This window comes from Electrona antarctica (assembly GCF_951216825.1).
Source record: "Electrona antarctica genome assembly, chromosome: 12".
NCBI lineage: Eukaryota > Metazoa > Chordata > Actinopteri > Myctophiformes > Myctophidae > Electrona > Electrona antarctica.
Window position 1 is genome coordinate 48,033,955 of NC_136793.1, and position 20,432 is coordinate 48,054,386.

The following is a 20,432-nucleotide window of genomic DNA, read 5'->3' on the forward strand; positions in this document are numbered from 1 at the left end:
GCAGCAAGTGGCCGGGCACGGCCAGTTCGAGCTGGATCGCAGTCACACCACTCCTCTCTCACACAATCCCACCTCCCCCACACCCCCACATTTATCCCATGGCACACTGTACCTCATTAAATTCTACATTACGAGAGCAATGGTCCCTAAATTAAAATAAGATGTGTTTTTCAATGTTGTATATGCCATATGCAAAAAGGCCATGGAAATTGATATAGTCTGGTTAGTGTTTTATTCAAGTCTTTCAAACTTGAATGGGACAAACAATATATGTACGGTACAGGTATTGGCATTCGGCTAACCAGAACATCGTTATTTTTATTGTCACCTGTGTTTGCACAGTATCCCTACAACAATCCTATAGAAACATTTTCCATTATTTACAACTATTAATATGCTCAAATTATATAGATAACCAAAAATGAGCTGGGACAGTACACTATGGAAAGAACGGAGAGGCTACAGTAGGTCAATTAATACATTTGAATTATTGCACCTGTTGAAAGTGTACGCAGTGTACTATACACGGTAATGGTACCACCGAGGTACAGCTGATCTGCTCTCATTGTTGGATGAACTGAAGCTTAATTGAAATCCAGAATAAAATCATGTGATAGAATGTAACCTATTCCCTTACTAAAAACAATGTAACTGACCACAAATATGTCATGAATTAATTTTAGGGCGTTGTTTTTCTTATGTGTAGAACAGAACAAAACAACACTGTAAAGTAAACTAATGATAACATATTTTGTGGCCGGTTACATTTGCATGATGTTGCATAAATGTTTTTCAAGAATGTTGATAAGACCTGAAAAGGGGGTCCCCTTCTATTGATCCCTTCACAGCTGACTCCTCTCATCCGGATGAAAAGGACCCCCCCCCCCCCCCCCCCCCCCCTATTTAATGGGCTGCAGGCCAATGAACAAAGAGGAAGCAGTCACAGCCCCAACGACCCAGCCAATGATGGGTTTAGTGCTGTTGTCCCTCTGAGGTTGACCCATTAACACAGCTTCTCTGGTGCAGCCGCAGATAAGAGTTCTGCTACAGTGAAGCATGTTGACATGGCCGAGGGCCACGGCCATTGAAATGCCAACGCCAAACATCACATCATCACTCCTACAGGAGCACTGTGAGAGCACAACCTTGGAGTCGAGGCCAGAGGTCATCTTACTCAGAACATTCAGAACAAGATCTACCGATGAATTCACGAAATCTCATACTTGCATCACATGCTGGTTTGTACTACAATAGTATATGAGAGACTTTGTCACACTTATCTTCTTAGATGATTAACATATATGAGTAACATATATGTCACTTTCCTTTCTCTAACAAGACTTTCGTATTGAACTTTTCATAGAAGTATAATAGAGTATAATGTGCTGAGTCAACAAACATACTGTATGTATGGACTGCAATTTCTGACAACTGAGATGAAACCATACAAAAAGTAAGAGTGCATACTGTACCAACCATACCATTTAGATTATAAATAAGACTAGTCCTTATATGACCCTCTTTCCCACCTTTCCTATACTTTTTGAGTGGTGCAAACCACTCCAACAACTGGCTTTGTACCCGTGTACCCGTGTTTGTACCAAAAAAATGAGCATGGTTGCTATGGTTAGCAACCAAAAAAACGAGCATGGTTGCTATGGTTAGTATGTGACGTCACTGACATCAGATATCACGTCAGAGTGAATCAATCTCTATATAATCAATCTTTATAGTTATTCCTCAACAGATGTTAGGCATAGTTGCACCACTCAGTTCACACGGGTGTGATTTTTATTTATGAAACCCATCAGAAAAATGTCTCACTGATTTCTCACTAGGTGACATAAAAGACTATTTAAAGTTTAATTCTTCATGATATTTTAGAAGCCAGAATCACCTCCCCAATGTCACACCAATGTGATTTGGTGGCGTGAGATAACTATTATAATAGGCCTATATCTATTATCTACCTACTTGGCATTTCAGCTAGAGGCTAGAGCACATATTCAATACTTCTGTGTCCAGATATTACTAACTCGCTACTTGCGCAGAGTTAAAAAAAAAAAGGCCGTTAGCAAAGTCCATCTGGAATGATATATTGTTCAATAACTTGCTCCAGAAAGCATAAAACAAATGGGAAGCAGACAGGAATGAAAGCGCTGCATTGTAGTGGTGGCTGAGAATCTGTAGTGTGGAATGTCCGGTATACTTTATATCCTCACTGCAGTCAGGAGGAACGAGATTGCCATGGAATGGAAAAAAGGCTAAAGAAGAAATCCTTCAGGCTCAACATTCAGGAAATATTATTTATTCATATTCTTTTAAATACAATTAATGACGTACAAAAGAAAAACAAGAGAAAATGTGCAACCAACTTTACATGAACAAAGAAATAAACAAAGTACAAATAACATGAAACATGTAGGCTATAGCTGCACAACCTCAAAGTGTGTAAGACAGTATATATATATATATATGCTTTCTTTCTTTTTTTTACTATAATTGAATCATTTGAAGAGGTCATTCAAAGACTACCACTGCCAGAGCAGCATCTCTCTTCAGGGTTATTTAATTCTACAAGCCTCCTGAAAGGTCCTCAGGCAGCCTGCCCGGCCATCAGTCAGTCAGCCGCCACATTAGGGAGAGCGTCACACTACGTCTGGAATGATTTGGCCCTACAGAGCTCCTGCTTGGATTCTGTTACAGGCAGCTGCATTGCAACGGCATGCGCACGGTGCAGCAGAGACCCACAGCTTGAAAGCATCCAGTTGATGGTGGAATGGAGGGGGACAGAAGAAGAAAGGTCTTCGTGGAAAACCCTTAGATCATAGCCAGCCGCTTCTTTAGACTCCTCAGCTGCTCCATGCTGATGTTGTTGCCCCCGCACACCACGATCACCACGGGGCCCAGGTCCTGTGCGAGCTTGCCCTCCTTCTGCAGCCTTTTGATGATGCCACAGTACACGGACGCCAGGGCCGCACCGCAGGCGGGCTCCACCAGGATCTTCTCATCATCTGCAGATAAAGAGAGAGGAGGGAGATAAGCCCCAGGCATTCTGTTGAAATAATACTTAGACGTGTTGAGAGGAGTAACATCTTTCTTGCTACTCACCAACAAAGCGCTCCACAGCCGTAACGGCCTCCTGGTCTGTGACGAGCTCTGAGAAGACTGTGTGCTCACCGACCAGTTTCAGCGTCTGTGCAGAGACTCTCGTCAAGCCCAACGTCGTGGCGATACTACAGAGAAAAAACATGACGTGTTACTCCACCACAACAAGTCCAAGTCACGAGGGAAAGAATGCTGAATTATGACAGTGTAGTGAATTATCGCCTCTACATGAAAAGGCCTTTATACCTGGTGATTTCAGGCAAAGTGACGAGCTCCCCGGCCTTCATTGCCGCGTTGAGACTGTGCGCTCCCACGGTCTCCATGGCTATGATGGGCACGTCAGCCCAGCGGGCGCGACGCAGTCCCTCCACGACTCCATTCAGCAGACCGCCACCGCCAACTGACAGCACTATTGCTCCTGGCTTCTCCTGCATGTCACCTTCCAGTTCCCTCACCAGCGACGTGTGACCTTCCCTGTACGCAGAAAAATAAAGATCTGTTTGTATTGTAACACGTTTTAAATGCAATTTGTACTGAAGACCATATCTCTGCTAAACGTTTTCATTTCAACAACGGGGCGGCAGTGGCTCAGGGGTAGAGTGAGCGGATGGGAACCGCAAGGTTCCAAGTTCGAACCCGGGCTCCCCCAGAGTTAGTGTCGAAGTGTCTTTGAGCAAGACTCTGAACCCCAAATTGCTCCCGATATGCAGGTTGGTGCCTTGCATGGTTTCCTCCGGCATCTGTGTATCGTAATCGTGAATTGGTGAATGTAATGCACAATCTCTGTAAAGTGCCTTGGATAAAGGCGCTATATAAAGGTACCATTTAACAACCTTTACAAGCGGCCATTTAAAATATGGCTGGTTATGGCCTGGACCGTGGCTCAACGGTCCAGGCACCTTGGCCGGTAGTCCGAGTCTGGCAGTATGCCGCGGGTTCGACTCCTGATCCCGACGGCCTTTACTGCATGTCATCCCCCCATCTCTCTCCCCCATTTCCTGTCAGCCTACTGTCTGTCCCTCTATAAAAAATATAAAATAAAGGCGAAAGCCGCAAAAAAAACATAAAAAATATGGCTGGTTATTTGGTGCTTTAAATGTGCCATAAATGGCTGATTGTGTTCTGTAATAAACATTCACTATATAAAGACGTTTAACACATTAAAAAAGCTATATATATTTGTGTCTCTTATCTCCTCTCCATATTCTAACTTTTTGTGTTTTATCGTAAATGAATTAACCCTACTTGATCATACTTCAGCGTCACACAAAAGCATTATTTTGAGCTAGTAGATCTGCAACTTTTTGCTATTTTTAAATTTGAACCCTGTTTAATTTGACACAGTTTTGGAGATATGAGGTTTCCACCTGACAGAGACGATATTATAGCAACGTAGGTTTTTCAGAAAACTGTTAGGATTTAGAAGGCATTTGTCGAATCGGCCTCAGGTCTTAATGGGTTATTATTAATTATATAATAATATATCATTATCTTATCATGGTCATTTGTGCTGGTGCTAAAATTGAAGGGATGCCAAGTGCTATAAAACAAAGCATCTCCTACAGTATATTATACTGCAAGAGATGCTTTGTTTTATAGAATACGAGACGGCTCGCCCCTTTTCCAACTCGCCCAAAGCGGTGAAGATCGGTCGCCTCAACGGGAAGAGCGGTCGCCCCTTCAGTCTTGACATACATACAACATGATGTGTGATGATGTTGCTTTGCCTTATTATTGACTATGATTTTTGAAAGTAAAGAAGAGTTGTGTTTAAGCTGTCATGGTCCACTGATTCACAATAGTAGCCGAAAGATTCCACGTAAATTGCACGCTGCCTTCATGATTTGAGTCATTTTCAAAAATCCACCTGTCTCCACGGCTCGGGGCGAGCCGTCATCACTTTTCGAAATTCTGTGGCGAGCCGTCTTTTCGCGGGGGCGAGTTGGAAAAGGGGCGAGACGACCTGGTACCGTTTTATAGCACTTGGCATCCCTACAATTTTAGCACCAGCACAAATGACCATGATAAGATAACGCTGATGTAACACTCCTCCACTCAAGAAGTAGGCCTATACGGTCCCATTCAAGGATTGTTATCAGTGGCACAATAATCTGTTTCTTTGAAAAGATAACACAGATATGTTTTTTCTGATTATATTTCAGTGTTCTCAAACATTTTCATGTCCAGGACCCCTAAAATTATATGTAATTGGCCGCGTACCCCCACTTCAAATATTATGTTGTTCCAGAGAAATGTATATTAAATTAAATGAGGGCCAATTTTCACGATTCTTCAAAAGTAGTACTAGTAGCTCATAGCGTGGCACGAAGTGATGCGCTTGTAGGCTTATATCTGCTATTTTGGAATAGCTAAATTATGAAATAATGGAAGTGGTTAGAATCTAAAATCTAAATGCTTTACCAGTTATCAGTCTAAATGGGTTAAAAAAAGACAGAAGATAGCTCCCATTAGAATCCTTCAGGACCCAACCCCCCCCCCCCCCCCCCCTATCACTTATCTCCTCTGTCACTGTTATCGGGACAAGAAGTGCACACAGGGTACACACTGCAAATGTTATGCAGACAGAATGGTCAACGAGGTCACCTCGAGATCAACTAATTACCAGATGAGAGGGTCGTCAAAGGGAGAGATGAAAATCCATCTGGGGTTGTTAGCCACGAGCTGCCGGCCATATTCAATGCTTTCATTTAGCGCCTGACAATGGAGGAGAGAAGATAAAAGCCATTGAAATGAGATGCATCCTCGAGTTTTCTATCGTCTTTACAGACATATCAGTTTTGCATTCATTTCATCTGAAATTGTGATTCAATTCCTTCAATGTACAGTTGGAGGCCATCGATATTGTCCTTTTCTTTTTGCTGAGGTTTGCGTGATCTGCGCAAAAGGACAGTTAACCCATTTTGGGCGGGAACCCCTTTTGGTGTTTTAAACATTATGTTATAATTTAGCTATTGAAAAATAGCAGATCTACAAGCTCATAGCGCGCCACCGAGTGGCGCGCTACGAGCTTGTAGGTCTGCTATTTTTGAAAAATCGTGAAAATATGTATTTCAGAAAACTGGAGGATTTAGAAGGATTTTTTTTAAATTTTGAGGTCAGGCCTAAATGGGTCAACGGATAAGGGACAATATCGGTGGCACCCAACTGTACACATAGCAGCTGAACAGAATGATCTATTGGAAAACGAATGGCACGCATGACGAGCTCACCTTGCCGTGAATGATCACATGGGCACCTTCATCCTTGAGCCCCTCTACGGTTTGGTTTGGGGTGACACTTGGCACGACTATGGTAGCGGGAACGCCAAGCTGGCGAGCAGAATAGGCAGCAGCCATGCCTGCATTTCCTCCTGTCAGGGCAAAGATGTATTTGTATATAAGTATTTTTTTTAATGCTGTACGTTGTTTATTGTTATTCATAAAATTCAGCCTCTAACTTGCGTGCTCACCTGAACAGCAAACGAACCGTTCACAACCTCTCTCTGCCCACTGTGGAACAACCAAAAAGAAACAATGACTCACAGAACTTGTTGTCTGATGATGATCACTACAAACAAAGAGGTCAGACTGGAGGTGACCATCCTAAACTGGTCTGTGCTGGTTCACCACCACCCCTACTCTGAGCTGTTTTGGGCCCCTATTATATAATGTGACTTGGGGCCAGACATCACCCTGCCAGAACCAAACAATACAACCACCCATGCCTGCCTGCTCTCTTCTGACTCATGGGGGATCTGGGAAATCGCTCACCGTTTTGCAGAGATGCCCGATGCCTCTGATCTTGAAGGACCCTGTGGGCTGCGATGAGTCCAGTTTTAGGAAAATAGAGGACCCTGCCACTTTGGTCAGGGCAAGGCTCTCCCTCACTGGGGTGGCGACGTGAAGAGGTCCCTGGATCTTCATTTCTCTACTACAGGACAGATGAACAGAACAGACCAATATGTTTTCAAGAGTGAATGATGAAGATTTGTTTAGTGTAGTGTACATGCTCAGACCAGGCAGAAATCAATGGTTTAGTAAGTAAGTAGGCTAAGTAAAGTGTATTTATAGAGCACCTTTCACAGACAGTCACAGTCACAAAGTGCTTTAACAACAATATAAGTAAAACAAGTCAATAATAGTCAATAAAAGTCACTAATAAAGTAAGACAAAAATAAAGTTAAAATAAAGCAATCAACATTTAACCAAGCCGGCTATGGAAAGGCCTGTCTAAAAAGGTGAGTTTTTAACAGTCCTTTAAAAATGTCCAGAGAATCCACAGTTTTTAGGTGGATCAATCAATCAATCAATCAAGTAAACCAATCAATCAATCAATCAAAAATAATTCATATAAACGTTTATAGATTATTGATTACCTACCTGATTATTGATGGCTGAGTATACAATAAAGAAGTCTCTGTACAAGTAATAATTCCAAACTTTCTGTTCCTTCATTATGTGCATAATTATATATACATGCTGCTGGGGGCTTGGCAAAGGGCACCCCCACTTACAGACCAATCACCACTGAGCACTCCGTGACCACGCCCATTCACTGTTTACTATGCGGAAGCGACAGGTGGATGGAAAATGAATGAAATTCCACTCAATGAAGGTATTTCCCATCCCATTCTTTTTCCCATTATTTTTGTATTAGACAGTCAATAAGGTGGATCATGTTGGATTTTAGATTTTAGCCAGGCTTACAAAATGCTAAGTGAATTTAATTTAGAGTTCTCAGGACTTATGCAGGCTAATCATAATCAGCCTTCTTTGATTTCCTACTTAAATCAAATTAATAATGAGTGATTCTGAGGTGTAGAAGTCGCTGTCTCTGTATCCTGTACTGTACATTTCATTGGTGAAGAAGACACAAGGGGCGCGTTCGGAAATAGCGCACTGAGCGCACTGTGCAATGCAAACTAATAGGCGAGTGCGCTCCCGGTGCGCATTTCCGAACGCACCCAAGAAGAAAAAAAAAGTTATACAAAAAGTTCTATGATAGTTTTATGATAGGCCTATTACATTTTAATTTCACTCTCTTTTTAGCAGTTTATAAAGTCAAATGGCGTCGATTGTTGAACAGAAGTCTTTACATAAATGTGCGGGCGTCCTCACCTCTAAAGGAGTGCAGACACTGTAGACATTACCAAAAGAGTCGGTACTATTTTGGCTCCAACTAAAAGCGGGGTGTCCTCCTCGATCGTTCTCTGAACTTCTCTCAGCAAAATGTCACAGCGATGTCAGCGACCACTGACCGCAGGCAGTGATCTTGACCACTGACTGAACCTGGACCCAAACAAAATGTATGTGTAGACAGTGTAGCCTACTTAAAGAGTGCATAAATAACCACTGGGTTGAAGGTAGCAAACAATGCAGATCTAACCAGAAAGGACTGGTGAACAAAATGTTTCATAACATGAGGCCTGGTTCAGCCATATAGTCTAGTCTAGTACTCACGTTCTGGTTCTGGAGCTGTATGCTATTCTTGACCGTTTGAGACTGGGCCCCCTCACACATGTTCAGGGATCCAATAGTTCGTTTTTTTATTGATTGATTGATTTATTGAACAGACAGACAGACAGACATATATAGCCCATCCCATTGCTTGCACATAGGCCTACTGTACATTGGTTCTCAAAGTGGGGTCCGGGGACCCCCAGGGTCACAATAATCTAACCAGCTTGTACATCTGCTATTTATTAAAAATCTTGAAAATGTTGAAAAATATATATTCTAATATATATATTCATGGGGGTTCCTGGCACAAAACATTTTCAGATGTGGATCTGACACTTCATGTCCAAATATCATGTCCTTGGCTCTTGACCAGATGTCGGCCTTTGCATGGGACGGACAGTCCCGTCATTTCCAAGACTTTACAGGCGTCACATGTATATTATTTGTATGTATTTTAATGTCTTGCTGAATTTAATACATACACACAAGACCACAGGGAAAACAAGCACATCATTGCTTTTTAATTTTTTTTACAAACTTGTTAAAGTATTCGATCAATAGAAAAGCTCTTTTTTTTAGGATATACCAAAATGATAAAACATTGTGTTGAATAAACTAAAATGTTTTGACCCACATAGGCCTATGCTATATTTAAAGAGCACCTGCAAATGGCAACTGGTCCTAGTATTAACGTCATATTAAAGCTTATAACACCAGAAATTATCCCCCACCCCAACTGTAGGCCTACATTATAGACTATATGTTTTATTGCTACTAGTGTTGTGTTGATGTCTGGCAGGCTATATTATTGTAGGCAGTCTGGTATATTATTGTATTTAAATATCTATGAATTTAATGCACCGTACCACAATGGAAATAAGCCCTTAGGGCATTTTGTGTTATCCTTTTAGCACCATTGTATAATCGTACCACCTACTATTTGAAAACTGTTAAAAGTATTGAAGTATTCACTCAACCAACAAAAGTTTGCTCCATTCATGAATTCCTTTCACTGAGTGAGGTCAGTCAGGTGGTTACAAGTTAACAGATCCGCGCCACCGTGGTACGACGAAGTACATGGGCGGTTACACATATGGCCTTGCTTAGTAGTGAGACAGCGTTCTCTAGTGGCCACATGGTAATCTACAAACCCAGGGTATTATGCGACAAGCCTTCTCTAGGCTAGGCTATAGTCGCTAGTATAATATTTTCCGCTTTGTGTCGACTCTTTGCCAGTTGAAATTGGCATTCCCTGCATGTATACACCCGCCGGGGGGCATGTGGGGGTCATTTTGGTTGCCTGCTGAGTGAATTTTCAAACAGGTTCCCACTTCCCTGGCCTGGCCCGTATATAAATGGTCTATTATTTCCCCCTAAAATGAACAAGCCAATAAGGTTGTTTGTTTGGCAGTGCAGTAAATGAGTTCAAGTCAGCCATGCATGCACGCGCAGGTGAACTTGAATGTTGAGACAAATAAATCATTGTTGACACCTCTCGGTGTCGTTGTTACTTTATGGTAGAACGAAAATACAAATGATAATACAATTACAATACACATATTTTTCATACATTTTACAATAAACAGTATAATAAGTATAGCGCGGTAAATAATCAATACATTCTAGTAAACGTTTCCCTGCTGAATCAACGCGGACCAAATCAAATAAATCCTGCCAGAACTCCGCTATGGCAACAGGGGAAAAGGGCAAGGAGAAAAAAGGAAAAGATTTTGACAACATGGCGCACGACTTTCCTTGAGAAAAGTTTATTCGGAACGCCAAAACATCCCGTTTTTTTGGTGGATTTCCCCCCCAGTTCGTCGACACTCGCACTGCAACGTGTCGTGCACACTTTGAAGGATTTTTAACCACTCCTCGGTGCACAAACAGTCCTTAAGCTGTGCGTTTCTAAAATCAACGATGATGACTGTGATGGGATGAGAGCCGAGTCCCGTTGCACAAACCAAAGAGTCCAGAAGCCAGGATGGAGAAGCAAGCAACTCTGGAAGAAAAGGTAAATAAAAGTCAAAGCGGGCACATTTGCGTGCATGTCGCTGTGCAAGCATGCCATTGCCAGCCCATAATATTAAGGCAGTTAACGATTCGTTACTTAAAAACATCACGTTCTGTTTTTCCTGCCATCGACAGGAAATGCCAATTGGCCATTCCTGCGAAAACCTCGTAAACTTTTGTATCGATTTTCCAGTCATGCATAGCAGGCAGCACACTGATCACAGTAGCCTACAATGACGTACATGATGGGATATATTGCATCCATCCTTTAACGATATTGATTACAATACGGACTCCAGGGACACTGCTGCACTGATATTGTTATTTTCGTTTTTAAACAAACACTTATATGTCAAGTTTCAAGATGAAAACAGTCACGTATGCAGTGTCTATGTATAGTTCTCCTGGAACTGTTATAACACATCTGGTGTGTGTGTGTGTGTGTGTGTGTGTGTGTGTGTGTGTGTGTGTGTGTGTGTGTGTGTCAGTGTGTGTGTGTGTGTGTGTGTGTGTGCATACGTTGCCATGAACAATACAGCTCCCAGATTTGACATGAAGTGATGACAGTTATGATTGTCTGTGTGTGTGTTTCTGGAGTGATGAGTTAATCTCTCTCTCTCTCTCTCTCTCTCTCTCTCTCTCTCTCTCTCTCTCTCTAACACTCTCTCTCTCTCTCTCTAACTCTCTAACTCTCTCTCTCTCTCTCTCCTCTCTCTCTCTCTCTCTCTCTAACTCTCTCTAACTCTTTGGGGTGCCCTGCACATGATGTGGATGGGGGGGACCTAAAAGTGACAATTTAAGGACTTTCCCTAAAAAATGAAAGAAAAGAGAGACAGTCAAAAGGAATCGACAAACTATACAAAACCTGGTAAGCATTGGCCAAATAATTTAAGAAAGAGGCAAACATTTAGAAAATGGACAATCTACAAGCTCACATTGCCCATAATTTATCTGTGGAACCCTGTCAAACTAGATGTAATGCCTTAACTCCTACAATTCCAACTTCCAAGTGCTTGTCGGGGGGTCCCCAGTTCAAATATTATTATTTTGGGGTGGGTCAAAGCCTGAAAAGGTTGAGAACTACACATCTCTCTTGCGCTCTCTCTCTCTCTCTCTCTCCTCTGTCCTTATGATTAAGTTGGTAGGGTGTTTTCTTTATTGGTCGACAGGGAGCCCCATTGGTATAGGCTCTTATTATCTCTCCCTCTCTCCACCCTTCCGGCCCAGTGCCCACATTACATAGAAGGCAGCCCCAAATGCACCGTGCCAGACTAGACTGCACACAGAGACATTCCCTTCATCGCATATTTATGAACTGTGCTATGGAGAGGCAGGATATTTCTTTTGGTATTACTTTATTTATATGCTTGCCTTCTAAACATCACTAAACTGTTTTATTAATAGTTTTAGTTATTATTATTAAGCATGAACTCATGGATCCCTATTCTGGGCATGTCATAAAAGGCAAACATTATGCATGTACTTTTTTATTTGTTTTATTCTATTATTATTTTTATTTTTTATTTTATTTTTATTTTTTTATTTATTTTTTTTGGGGGGGGGGGGGGGGGGGGGGCAGGTACAGACCCCTGGGGTACCCCATGCAGCCAATGAAGTAGGGCTGAAGAGCTATGAACATGTTCCTGTCAAGTGTCAACTGTGTAGTGGTTCAAAGACTCTCCTTTAGAATCGCATGCACCCTTCCCTAAACCAGCAAGGGTTTAGGGAATCCCACTAGAAAAGACGCTTCTCTCCTGTACCTCTACAGACATTAATGTTTGAGCTTTCTCATTGTCCTTTGCAAAAAGTAGTTGACGTCCCACGCTGCTATAAAAAAAACAGACTGTATGTGCTTGCACACAATTGCATTTACCAATTGTTTTAGTCTAGGACTCTAGAACTAGGACAGTTGTCTATCTTTCTCTTAAAGGTGGGTAGCCCTTCAAAACTAACTCATTACAACACAAACCCAACGGTAAACACTTGCTGCTTGTGCAGAAACTTTGCAGCCTCTCAGAGAGCAGCACAGTGTTTTACCTGTGCCTGATCTGTGCTATCTTCATCACTACTCCTGTCTTAAGTTCAACAGTATCCTTAACACTAACAGAATCTCATAGTACCACAGTTCAAAGGTAATATGATGTAATTCAGTGAAAATGTACTAATGCATGTAAAATAGTGCTGGCAGTATCATGTATGTGTATTGCACAATACCATAGACATTTTGAATCCCAGCTAGACTGCCCTACAAAGCCAACGTGCAATAACGAACAAAGAAAATACTGATAAATGGGTATAAATGCAACTGGTCAGCCAAATGAGATATTGGCATATAACTAATTGTGGGTAATTGAGGTAATTGCGTGTCCAAAAATGTTACTGCACTTTGGCTTTGTAGTACTGTACTCTAATATTTAAAAATCCAGGCTGCCTAACAAATGTGTCATAGTCACTCTACGGGACTTTGGAACTAGAGTATTGGCTCATAGTTGAATAATGCAATACAAGAAGATGAAATGTTGCAGTGAAGTCGTGTCACAGTCACAGTAGTACTGTAGCTTGACGTCGACTCTGCCTCATACCGAAAGCCTTCATGTCTGCTTCTCTCACCCTCTCAGCCTCTGGAAGTAATTACCAAGCATGCCCTATCCCAGAATTCAGTCTGAGTGAGGAGGTGTGGTGTGAAGGAGGTATTATGGAAGCTATACCCCCACGAATGTGCTTCTCTCTCAACATTGTTTTCATTCAGTAATACCTGGCAAAGGATGAACAGAGATACAGTACAGATAGCACATCAACTGCTCTCTAAATAAATAAATAAGACCACGACAAAGTAGAGCTCTAATGGTTCGTCTCCTGCCAGTGTATCTACTTTGATTAATGTGGGTGATAACTTGGCCAGGGATGTGGAGATTGGTTTGGTTTATGGTTATGGTTAGTGATCTCCAGGTTGGAGGGATTATTCTGCCCTATCGCATTCCACAAAGGTGGAATGCGTTGGTGCAGAATAGTAGATAAAACCCCTCTACTATTTGTCTTGTGCCAAAGGAGGTGTTGTTAGCTACAGACGAGGAGAACTGTTATCAGAATGCTGAACCCCCTCAGAGGTTTCTTGTGCGTTAGGTACTCAAGTGCTATTGTCTAAAAACCCCTGTAGAAAACAAAGTATAATGAAAAGTGCATTTTCTTTGAGTAAGGGGTGTAAGACATTTGATAAAGAAGGTTCGAAACAATGGTGGCAGATGTAGCACTGCCATTTACATCTCTCCTCAGGCCTGGATCAAAGTGAGTGATTAATGGAAAGTAAATATGATTATCTTGTCTTTATACTATGTCACAGAATTATTTAGAATCACATTAATGCCTAGGATAATCCTAATAATAATAGTGTAGTTCCTGTTGCAGAATATAAAAACACAGGATTGATTTCTTCACTTTAGAAATGATGGACTCGAGTATGAAGTACAGGCAGTTGCCATCGGTTTATCTTGAACCCACAAAGAATTCTCTTTTCAAAATGACCTTTTCACACTTTTGCTCATTAAATGTTTGCTGAGTCAAATAACCTCAGGCTAATCTGCAACACATTTTCGATTATTGCATAATTATAGTCCGCCGTGGCTGAATCCTAATCCTACTTAAGAACATCAAATTACAGGGATTTTATTCAGTCTTATATTTCTTCGTTCATTTTCACACGTTCCTTTTCCACCTGTAATTTGCTTTACAACACTTTGCTTCACATTCCCATGGTAACACAAAGCTGCACTTTGAGAGCTGACCAGTATAACTGTAGTCAGTACTACTCTTGGTCAAAAAGCAGAAACGGTAGAATAACGGTGGAGTTGCTCGAGGGCACCGTAGTCCTGTTCCAGGTAAGTAGCGTTGGGAACTGACCGTTCCCAAGACATGTGGCCGCTAGGTCAGGCCATGAGCCTATCCACTGTTTCTGTAGCATGAGGCAGCTTGTTTTACAAGTACACCACATTGATATGATGCTAGCAGGGGCTCCCTATCCAATCCTTGATGCTGAGCAAACTGAGAGCCAATGGGTACCATTTTTATAGTCTTTGGGTTGACTCTGGAAGGGATTGCCCAATCTGCGCCACTATTCACTATTCAGTGGTCATATCCCACTGAATAGATTATTTTCATGTTCAACCAATACATTTCATATATTCTATACAATTTCAATACATTTGTCAATCTTTTACACTTTTCCGTCTGCAGCTTTCAATCTTTGGTTCTCGACCGGCGGGAAGACCAGTTCGTCGCGTAGTTGGCGAAGAAGTGACCAGATGTGGCCTCAGCAAAGCAGAGTTCATGGAGAAAATACAACAGAGCAACGAGGCGTGTCAACGCGGGGACTTTCAGGCTGCCGTCCATCTGTACAGCGACGCCCTGCGGGCCGACCCACAGAACTGCATCCTCTACAGCAACCGTTCGGCAGCCCTCCTCAAATTGGGCCAACACCAGGCGGCTCTGGACGATGCTGAGAAGGCCTGCAAACTGAACCCCAAGTGGCCTAAGGTAAGACCGCATCAACTATCTCACGTAACATATTAGGGCTAGGCGATATATGGACAAAATCTTAATATCATCATCTTGACCAAATACCATGATCTCAATATTGTAACGATAATTGACCCATTGTCAGCCTTCTGATTGGTCCCTCACCACCTAACCAGCTGGCTCCTTCTGCCTTGTTCCGCCACCTTCCGGTTGTTGTCTCCACCAGGCCGAAGGCATGGGGAGAGAGTATGTTTTGCACTCCGTCCGTGTGTGTGTGTGTGTGTGCGTCCGTCCTTCCTTCCGTCCGTCTGTTACCAGCTAATCTCTGCCACCGTTGGCCCGATCAATGCCAAACTTTGCACACACACTCCCTGGATGCCAAGGACGAACCTCTGCCCCAAATATTCCTCAACGGCCTGTTATAGCGCCACCATGAGGCCCATTTAGGCAAAACACATTTCTGTAGATTACTCGTACACATTTTATCCATACATCACACAATTCGGTATACACTATCTAGTGTATCATGTGATCAACACGGATCTGCACCATTTCCCATCTTCCATCCTGATTGGCTAAGATTGCCTTCCAAAGCTCAAATGATTGGTCCGTTTCGAACAAAATGCCACAAATCACAAACACAGTGTGCAATTTCCGTGAAATTATACACGCACATTTCCACTAGGCCGAGGACGACATGCCACTAATTTCTTCCCCAAATCAGCCTCAAGGTGGCGCTATAACAGGCCAATTCCTGTTTTTAGCTATAACTGCATCGATCTGTATACAACTTATGTATGCGCACTCCCTAGAGGCCATGGAAAAACATTGTCCCTGCATCCCTCCACATCTGCCGGTTATAGCGCCACCATGAGGCCGATTTCTGCAAAACACATTGCTTATGTTAGTCGCACAGATTTCATCCAAATGTCACGCAAATCGGTGATCAAGACGAGTCTGTTGGATTTCTCAGATTCTACACTGATTGGCTAACATTGCCTTCCAAAGTTTTCAGGAGTGGCCCGTTTTGTACGAAATGCTGCACATGTCCTGCTCATCCAGAATTCTATCCTCATGCTATGAGTGATCTGGCTCTGCATTTCCTCAACAAAATGAAGAAAATTGTTGCAAAAAAATAACAAACAAAAAAACATGTTTATATTACTCCTAAACATTTTGCCAAACATCTCACACAGTCCTATCCTCCTGGTGGAGACCTGTGCCCAGAAGGGCACTTTTTCTAGTTAATGGTGAGTTTGCTAGTAAAAATCTGAAATATATCCAGTTTTTGGGAACAAAACGCTTTATGCCCAGTCACTATACGCACCTGAGATTGTCAATATGAGGCAACTGAAAAGGTTGTAGACCGGCTATTTAATTTTACATTATTGAAAATGTTTCAGTATAAGGTATAAAATAGGGCTCAAGTGATTAAAACCAGGAAAAGCTGGCCAGATGAATGGAGAACCGGGATGACTGGAATCGATGATGGAGGGCTCGTCTGAGGACGACCTACAAGACAAGCCATATCACAATAACCCATCTTGGGCGGGAACCCCTTTTGGTGTTAGCATTATGTTATGCTTTAGCTATTGAAAAATAGCAGATCTACAAGCTCATAGCGCGCCACCGAGTGGCGCGCTACGAGCTTGTAGGTCTGCTATTTTTGAAAAATCGTAAAAATGTGGCACAAATCTCTGATTATATCAAAGATTTGATATAATCAAATGATCGATGTCAGGCCTAAATGGGATAATTATGAAATCCAAATTCTGAGACGATCTACTCTGATATCACAATATCAATATTTTATTTATATTTTATTAAGCTTTGGCAGATACAGCCTATCACTGATCTGCAGCTACTCAGTCAGGCAGGGGTATATATTATTATAAACTGAATGTTGGATGATTAAAAGTCCTTGAGCTTTACGGGATAACAGTCACAGTCTGAGGAGATGTCTGTTCAGCCTCTTCTTGAAGGCATGAACACTACTTGATGTAATGTCTCCAACAACCGCAGGGGGAAGGCTGTTCCATATTGCTATGGCAGAGTGGAGATGGAGGGCTCGTCTGAGGACGACCTAGAGTGGAGAAAGCTCCTATCAAGGCATTTGGTGTTTTGACTTGGGTGTTTCCAGGGCGTGGCTTGGTAATATCCTCCGGGTGATTCCACCTGATATGAGGTGTGAGCTTGGGGTAGCACTGTAGCAGTGCTTTGAGGTCCACTGGACGTACTGGACATGGATATAAAACCTGTATATTTTGCCCAGCCCTATTGCATGCATGGAAATTGTAGACCTATATGCAGGCAGCAAGGCAAGAACGTGACTATGGAAGGAAGGTCATATCTTTACTGTGTTTACCGATGTTACTGCAGTATGAATCCAGCACCAGACATACATACATACCAAAGAGAATTATGATTTGGAAGAACTAATTTTCAGCACCTAGAATAAAACATTGAATTTGATATATAGCATATTAATTTTGATGGAAAATATCATAACCTGTTTATTCAGTGTATCTCTGAAATATAGAGGCTCCACTGTTATAATTGTGTCATTCAAGGAAGTTATCTAGTATCTACCATCTTTTCTAAATGCAGCATAATTGCTTTCACATTTGCGCTCTGCAATTATTTAGTAAGAGGAGCTGTCGGTTTCTTCCTCCCAAATGGTGTCATTTGGGAACAAATTGATTCATTTCGGAACATAATGATATGCTCACACCTTCTCAAATTCTCTGCATAACCTCCTTAGTTCAGTAGTTGGCATTCCATACATCATCTACAGCAGGGGTGCCCAAAACGTCGTGATCTACCAGTAGATCACAATGGCTGTGCAGGTAGATCACATTACATGCCCCTAAAAAATATATATTTAATTTAAGTTTTGCCACTTGAATTAATGTGACTTGATTGACATTTAGAAGGGCCTGTCAGCTCAAACCCACAATGTATTACTTTGTTTTCAAGATTGTTGTGTACAAACGTCAGTAGCATTACAAAGTTATATACTGTGGAGTAAGGAAACAGCAAGACAGGAGACCTTGGGTGCGTCGAGGTAGTTTACACACTTTCCACATACAAAATATTACAGTACACACTGTCGGTAGAAAGAAAAACCCTACCAATTCCATTTTCCTTCTATTTCCCATTCCAAGTGTGTTTGTCTTATGTCTTACCGTAGCCTATGTAACGCCAGCGCTGCAAAGTTTGTGCTATTGCCATTGAGAATGCATTGGGCGTTTAAGTTAAATACGGTGGGGGGACATATTTTGACAGCAGAAACTGCCTGTCATAATTTCTATTCCAAAGCCCCCCCAGATACATTATATATTTAAACTATTTTCAGCAATGGTTTTTTCAGTGGGTAGATCTAGAGCTGGTCATTTTGAAAGTAGATCTCACGTCATAAATGTGTGGGCACCCCTGATCTGCAGTATACCCTTGGTGGTGGACTGGTGAAGGTCTTGTGCTTGGTCCACAGTCGGGGCACATGGACTAACCTACCATAGATTTCACATTAGTCAAACACACAGATCATGAGGGAGAGAGCTATTCCTCTGAGGGCTGCAAATGCATTGATTCTGTGATGTATCAAGACGCATGCATGTGTGTGTGTGTGTTAGGGAGTGCGAGATTGATGAGAAGAAGGAAGAGAGAGAGATTGATGGTAATCTCTCCCCCGTCATTGCCAATGATGGATCAAAGGCCACCTCTTTCTTTGATCTTGGGTGGGTATGCATGGAGATTCTCCCAGGTAAAATGGTTTCATTGTATTGACTCCTTGACATCAAAGTCACTTTATATTACAACGCATTGACCTATAATACAAACCTTAATCAAAGTGCTCTCTAGGCCTATAGTTAAAAAATGGTGGAGTGGAGTTAATATGTTGTATTTGTTCATATTGGTACACTTGGTTATTGCATTTCATAACCAAATCAGATGTGTCGAAGTGGCTCCTGCCTTTGCAGTTGAAGATATTCTGCATCTCATCTCCAGACAATGTCCATCCGTTAATTTAGATGTCTTTTTTTAATAGTCTACTGTGAGGATCAGAGCTTTGCGGTGTAATCCATTCTCTAACCACATTCTCTCCTCCGTGTCATTTCTCCGTCCCTGTATCATTGGAATACTGATGTAACCACCTATTAAAGTCACTGTTAACGTTCGATATTGGAGAGATTCCAGAAACCAAGGAGGGCCAAGCTGTAATTGAAAATCACTGCCAAAATCACTCCCCTCTTTCCTTTCGATATTCTATCCAAGCACAATGAACTCTTTGTGGTCTGATTGGGGCGAGGGTTGGTTTAATCTAGACCCCATCTTATTCTTGGAGTGAGTGCCTGCCTTTCATGCTGAAATTAGCATTCACAGACTCAATGTTAATGTATAGCCCAGATATTCTATTTCATATGTCATTTAATTGTCATCATTTAGTAATGATGACAATGACAAATGAATAACTGGGTCCCTCAGGGGTTTATACTTTGAGCTCTCTTCCCCCCCCCCAGTCTACACCAAATCTCTTATCCCGAAAATAGCTGATCTACAAGCTCACAACACTTTGCGTGCTTAACAATGCGTTGTGAGCTTGTAGATCGGCTGTTTGCACCGAATGTTCATTTATTTTCATGGATGTTCGTCTATTATATGAACCAGTGGGGATGCAAGAAGAAATAAATATATATACCATGAATTACCACTAGGGGGCAATCTTGTCAAGCAGCCACTGCTGTGTGCCTTCTCAGTCAGATGCTGGAGGATGGGCTATTACACACACACACACACACACCTACACACACACACACACACACACACACAGCATTTTGTCAGTTCAGAGCAATCTTACAACAAATTTAATTTCCCGTTTTTAATGGTAATGCTGAAGAGATGGCATCACGCCATAGTACCTGTATGCCAAGATGCATCAATTGTCATGGACAATTTAATGCATCATTATCAGCATTTGACTGTTAAAGGAAAAGTCAACGCCAGTGGGCTTCATTCTTGTGTCTCCTGTATGACGCAGCGAGTTGAGCTTTAAAACTCTGTTGCAAATACATCAGTGGTTTTCAACCCTTTTCATATCGGGGTCCATTATTCATTTGGCATTTGAGCCACGGAACACCGTTTGATGAGATTTAGCCTCTCAGACCCAAAACGTAGAATGCTTTGTTGTCGTCGGATTGGATTTTGTCCACAATTCCATGCTGTATTGATGTTGGTATAGTGGTACCATTAGAGAGATCAAAGTCGTTGATCAAAATAACAATTATTCTGCATTCTAATTGTGTAGATTTCTTAATGCAGATGTTTAACAATAATTTAACT

At 41.9% G+C, this 20,432-nt stretch overlaps 2 protein-coding genes across 3 annotated transcripts in view; one reads left to right on the forward strand and one right to left on the reverse strand.

The window, feature by feature from the left end:
* Nucleotides 1-2,372: 2,372 nt before the first annotated feature.
* LOC306933310 (L-serine dehydratase/L-threonine deaminase-like) lies at nt 2,373-7,031 on the reverse strand (the record flags this gene model as incomplete). The annotated part of the gene is made up of 7 exons (XM_079515470.1): nt 2,373-3,014; nt 3,112-3,236; nt 3,355-3,582; nt 5,732-5,823; nt 6,339-6,478; nt 6,578-6,617; nt 6,879-7,031. 7 exons carry the CDS (start codon nt 7,029-7,031, stop codon nt 2,821-2,823), a joined length of 972 nt encoding a protein of 323 aa, XP_079371596.1. The 3' UTR covers nt 2,373-2,820.
* A 3,320-nt stretch (nt 7,032-10,351) lies between these two features.
* Nucleotides 10,352-20,432, forward strand: part of ttc28 (tetratricopeptide repeat domain 28) — a 363,296-nt gene continuing 353,215 nt past the window's right edge. For both annotated transcript variants that reach the window (XM_079516434.1, XM_079516435.1), the window contains exons 1-2: nt 10,352-10,581; nt 14,811-15,110. In XM_079516434.1, the coding sequence (XP_079372560.1) occupies nt 10,552-10,581; nt 14,811-15,110 (330 nt within the window). In that variant the 5' untranslated portion in view covers nt 10,352-10,551. The remainder of the gene's footprint in view (nt 10,582-14,810; nt 15,111-20,432) is intronic.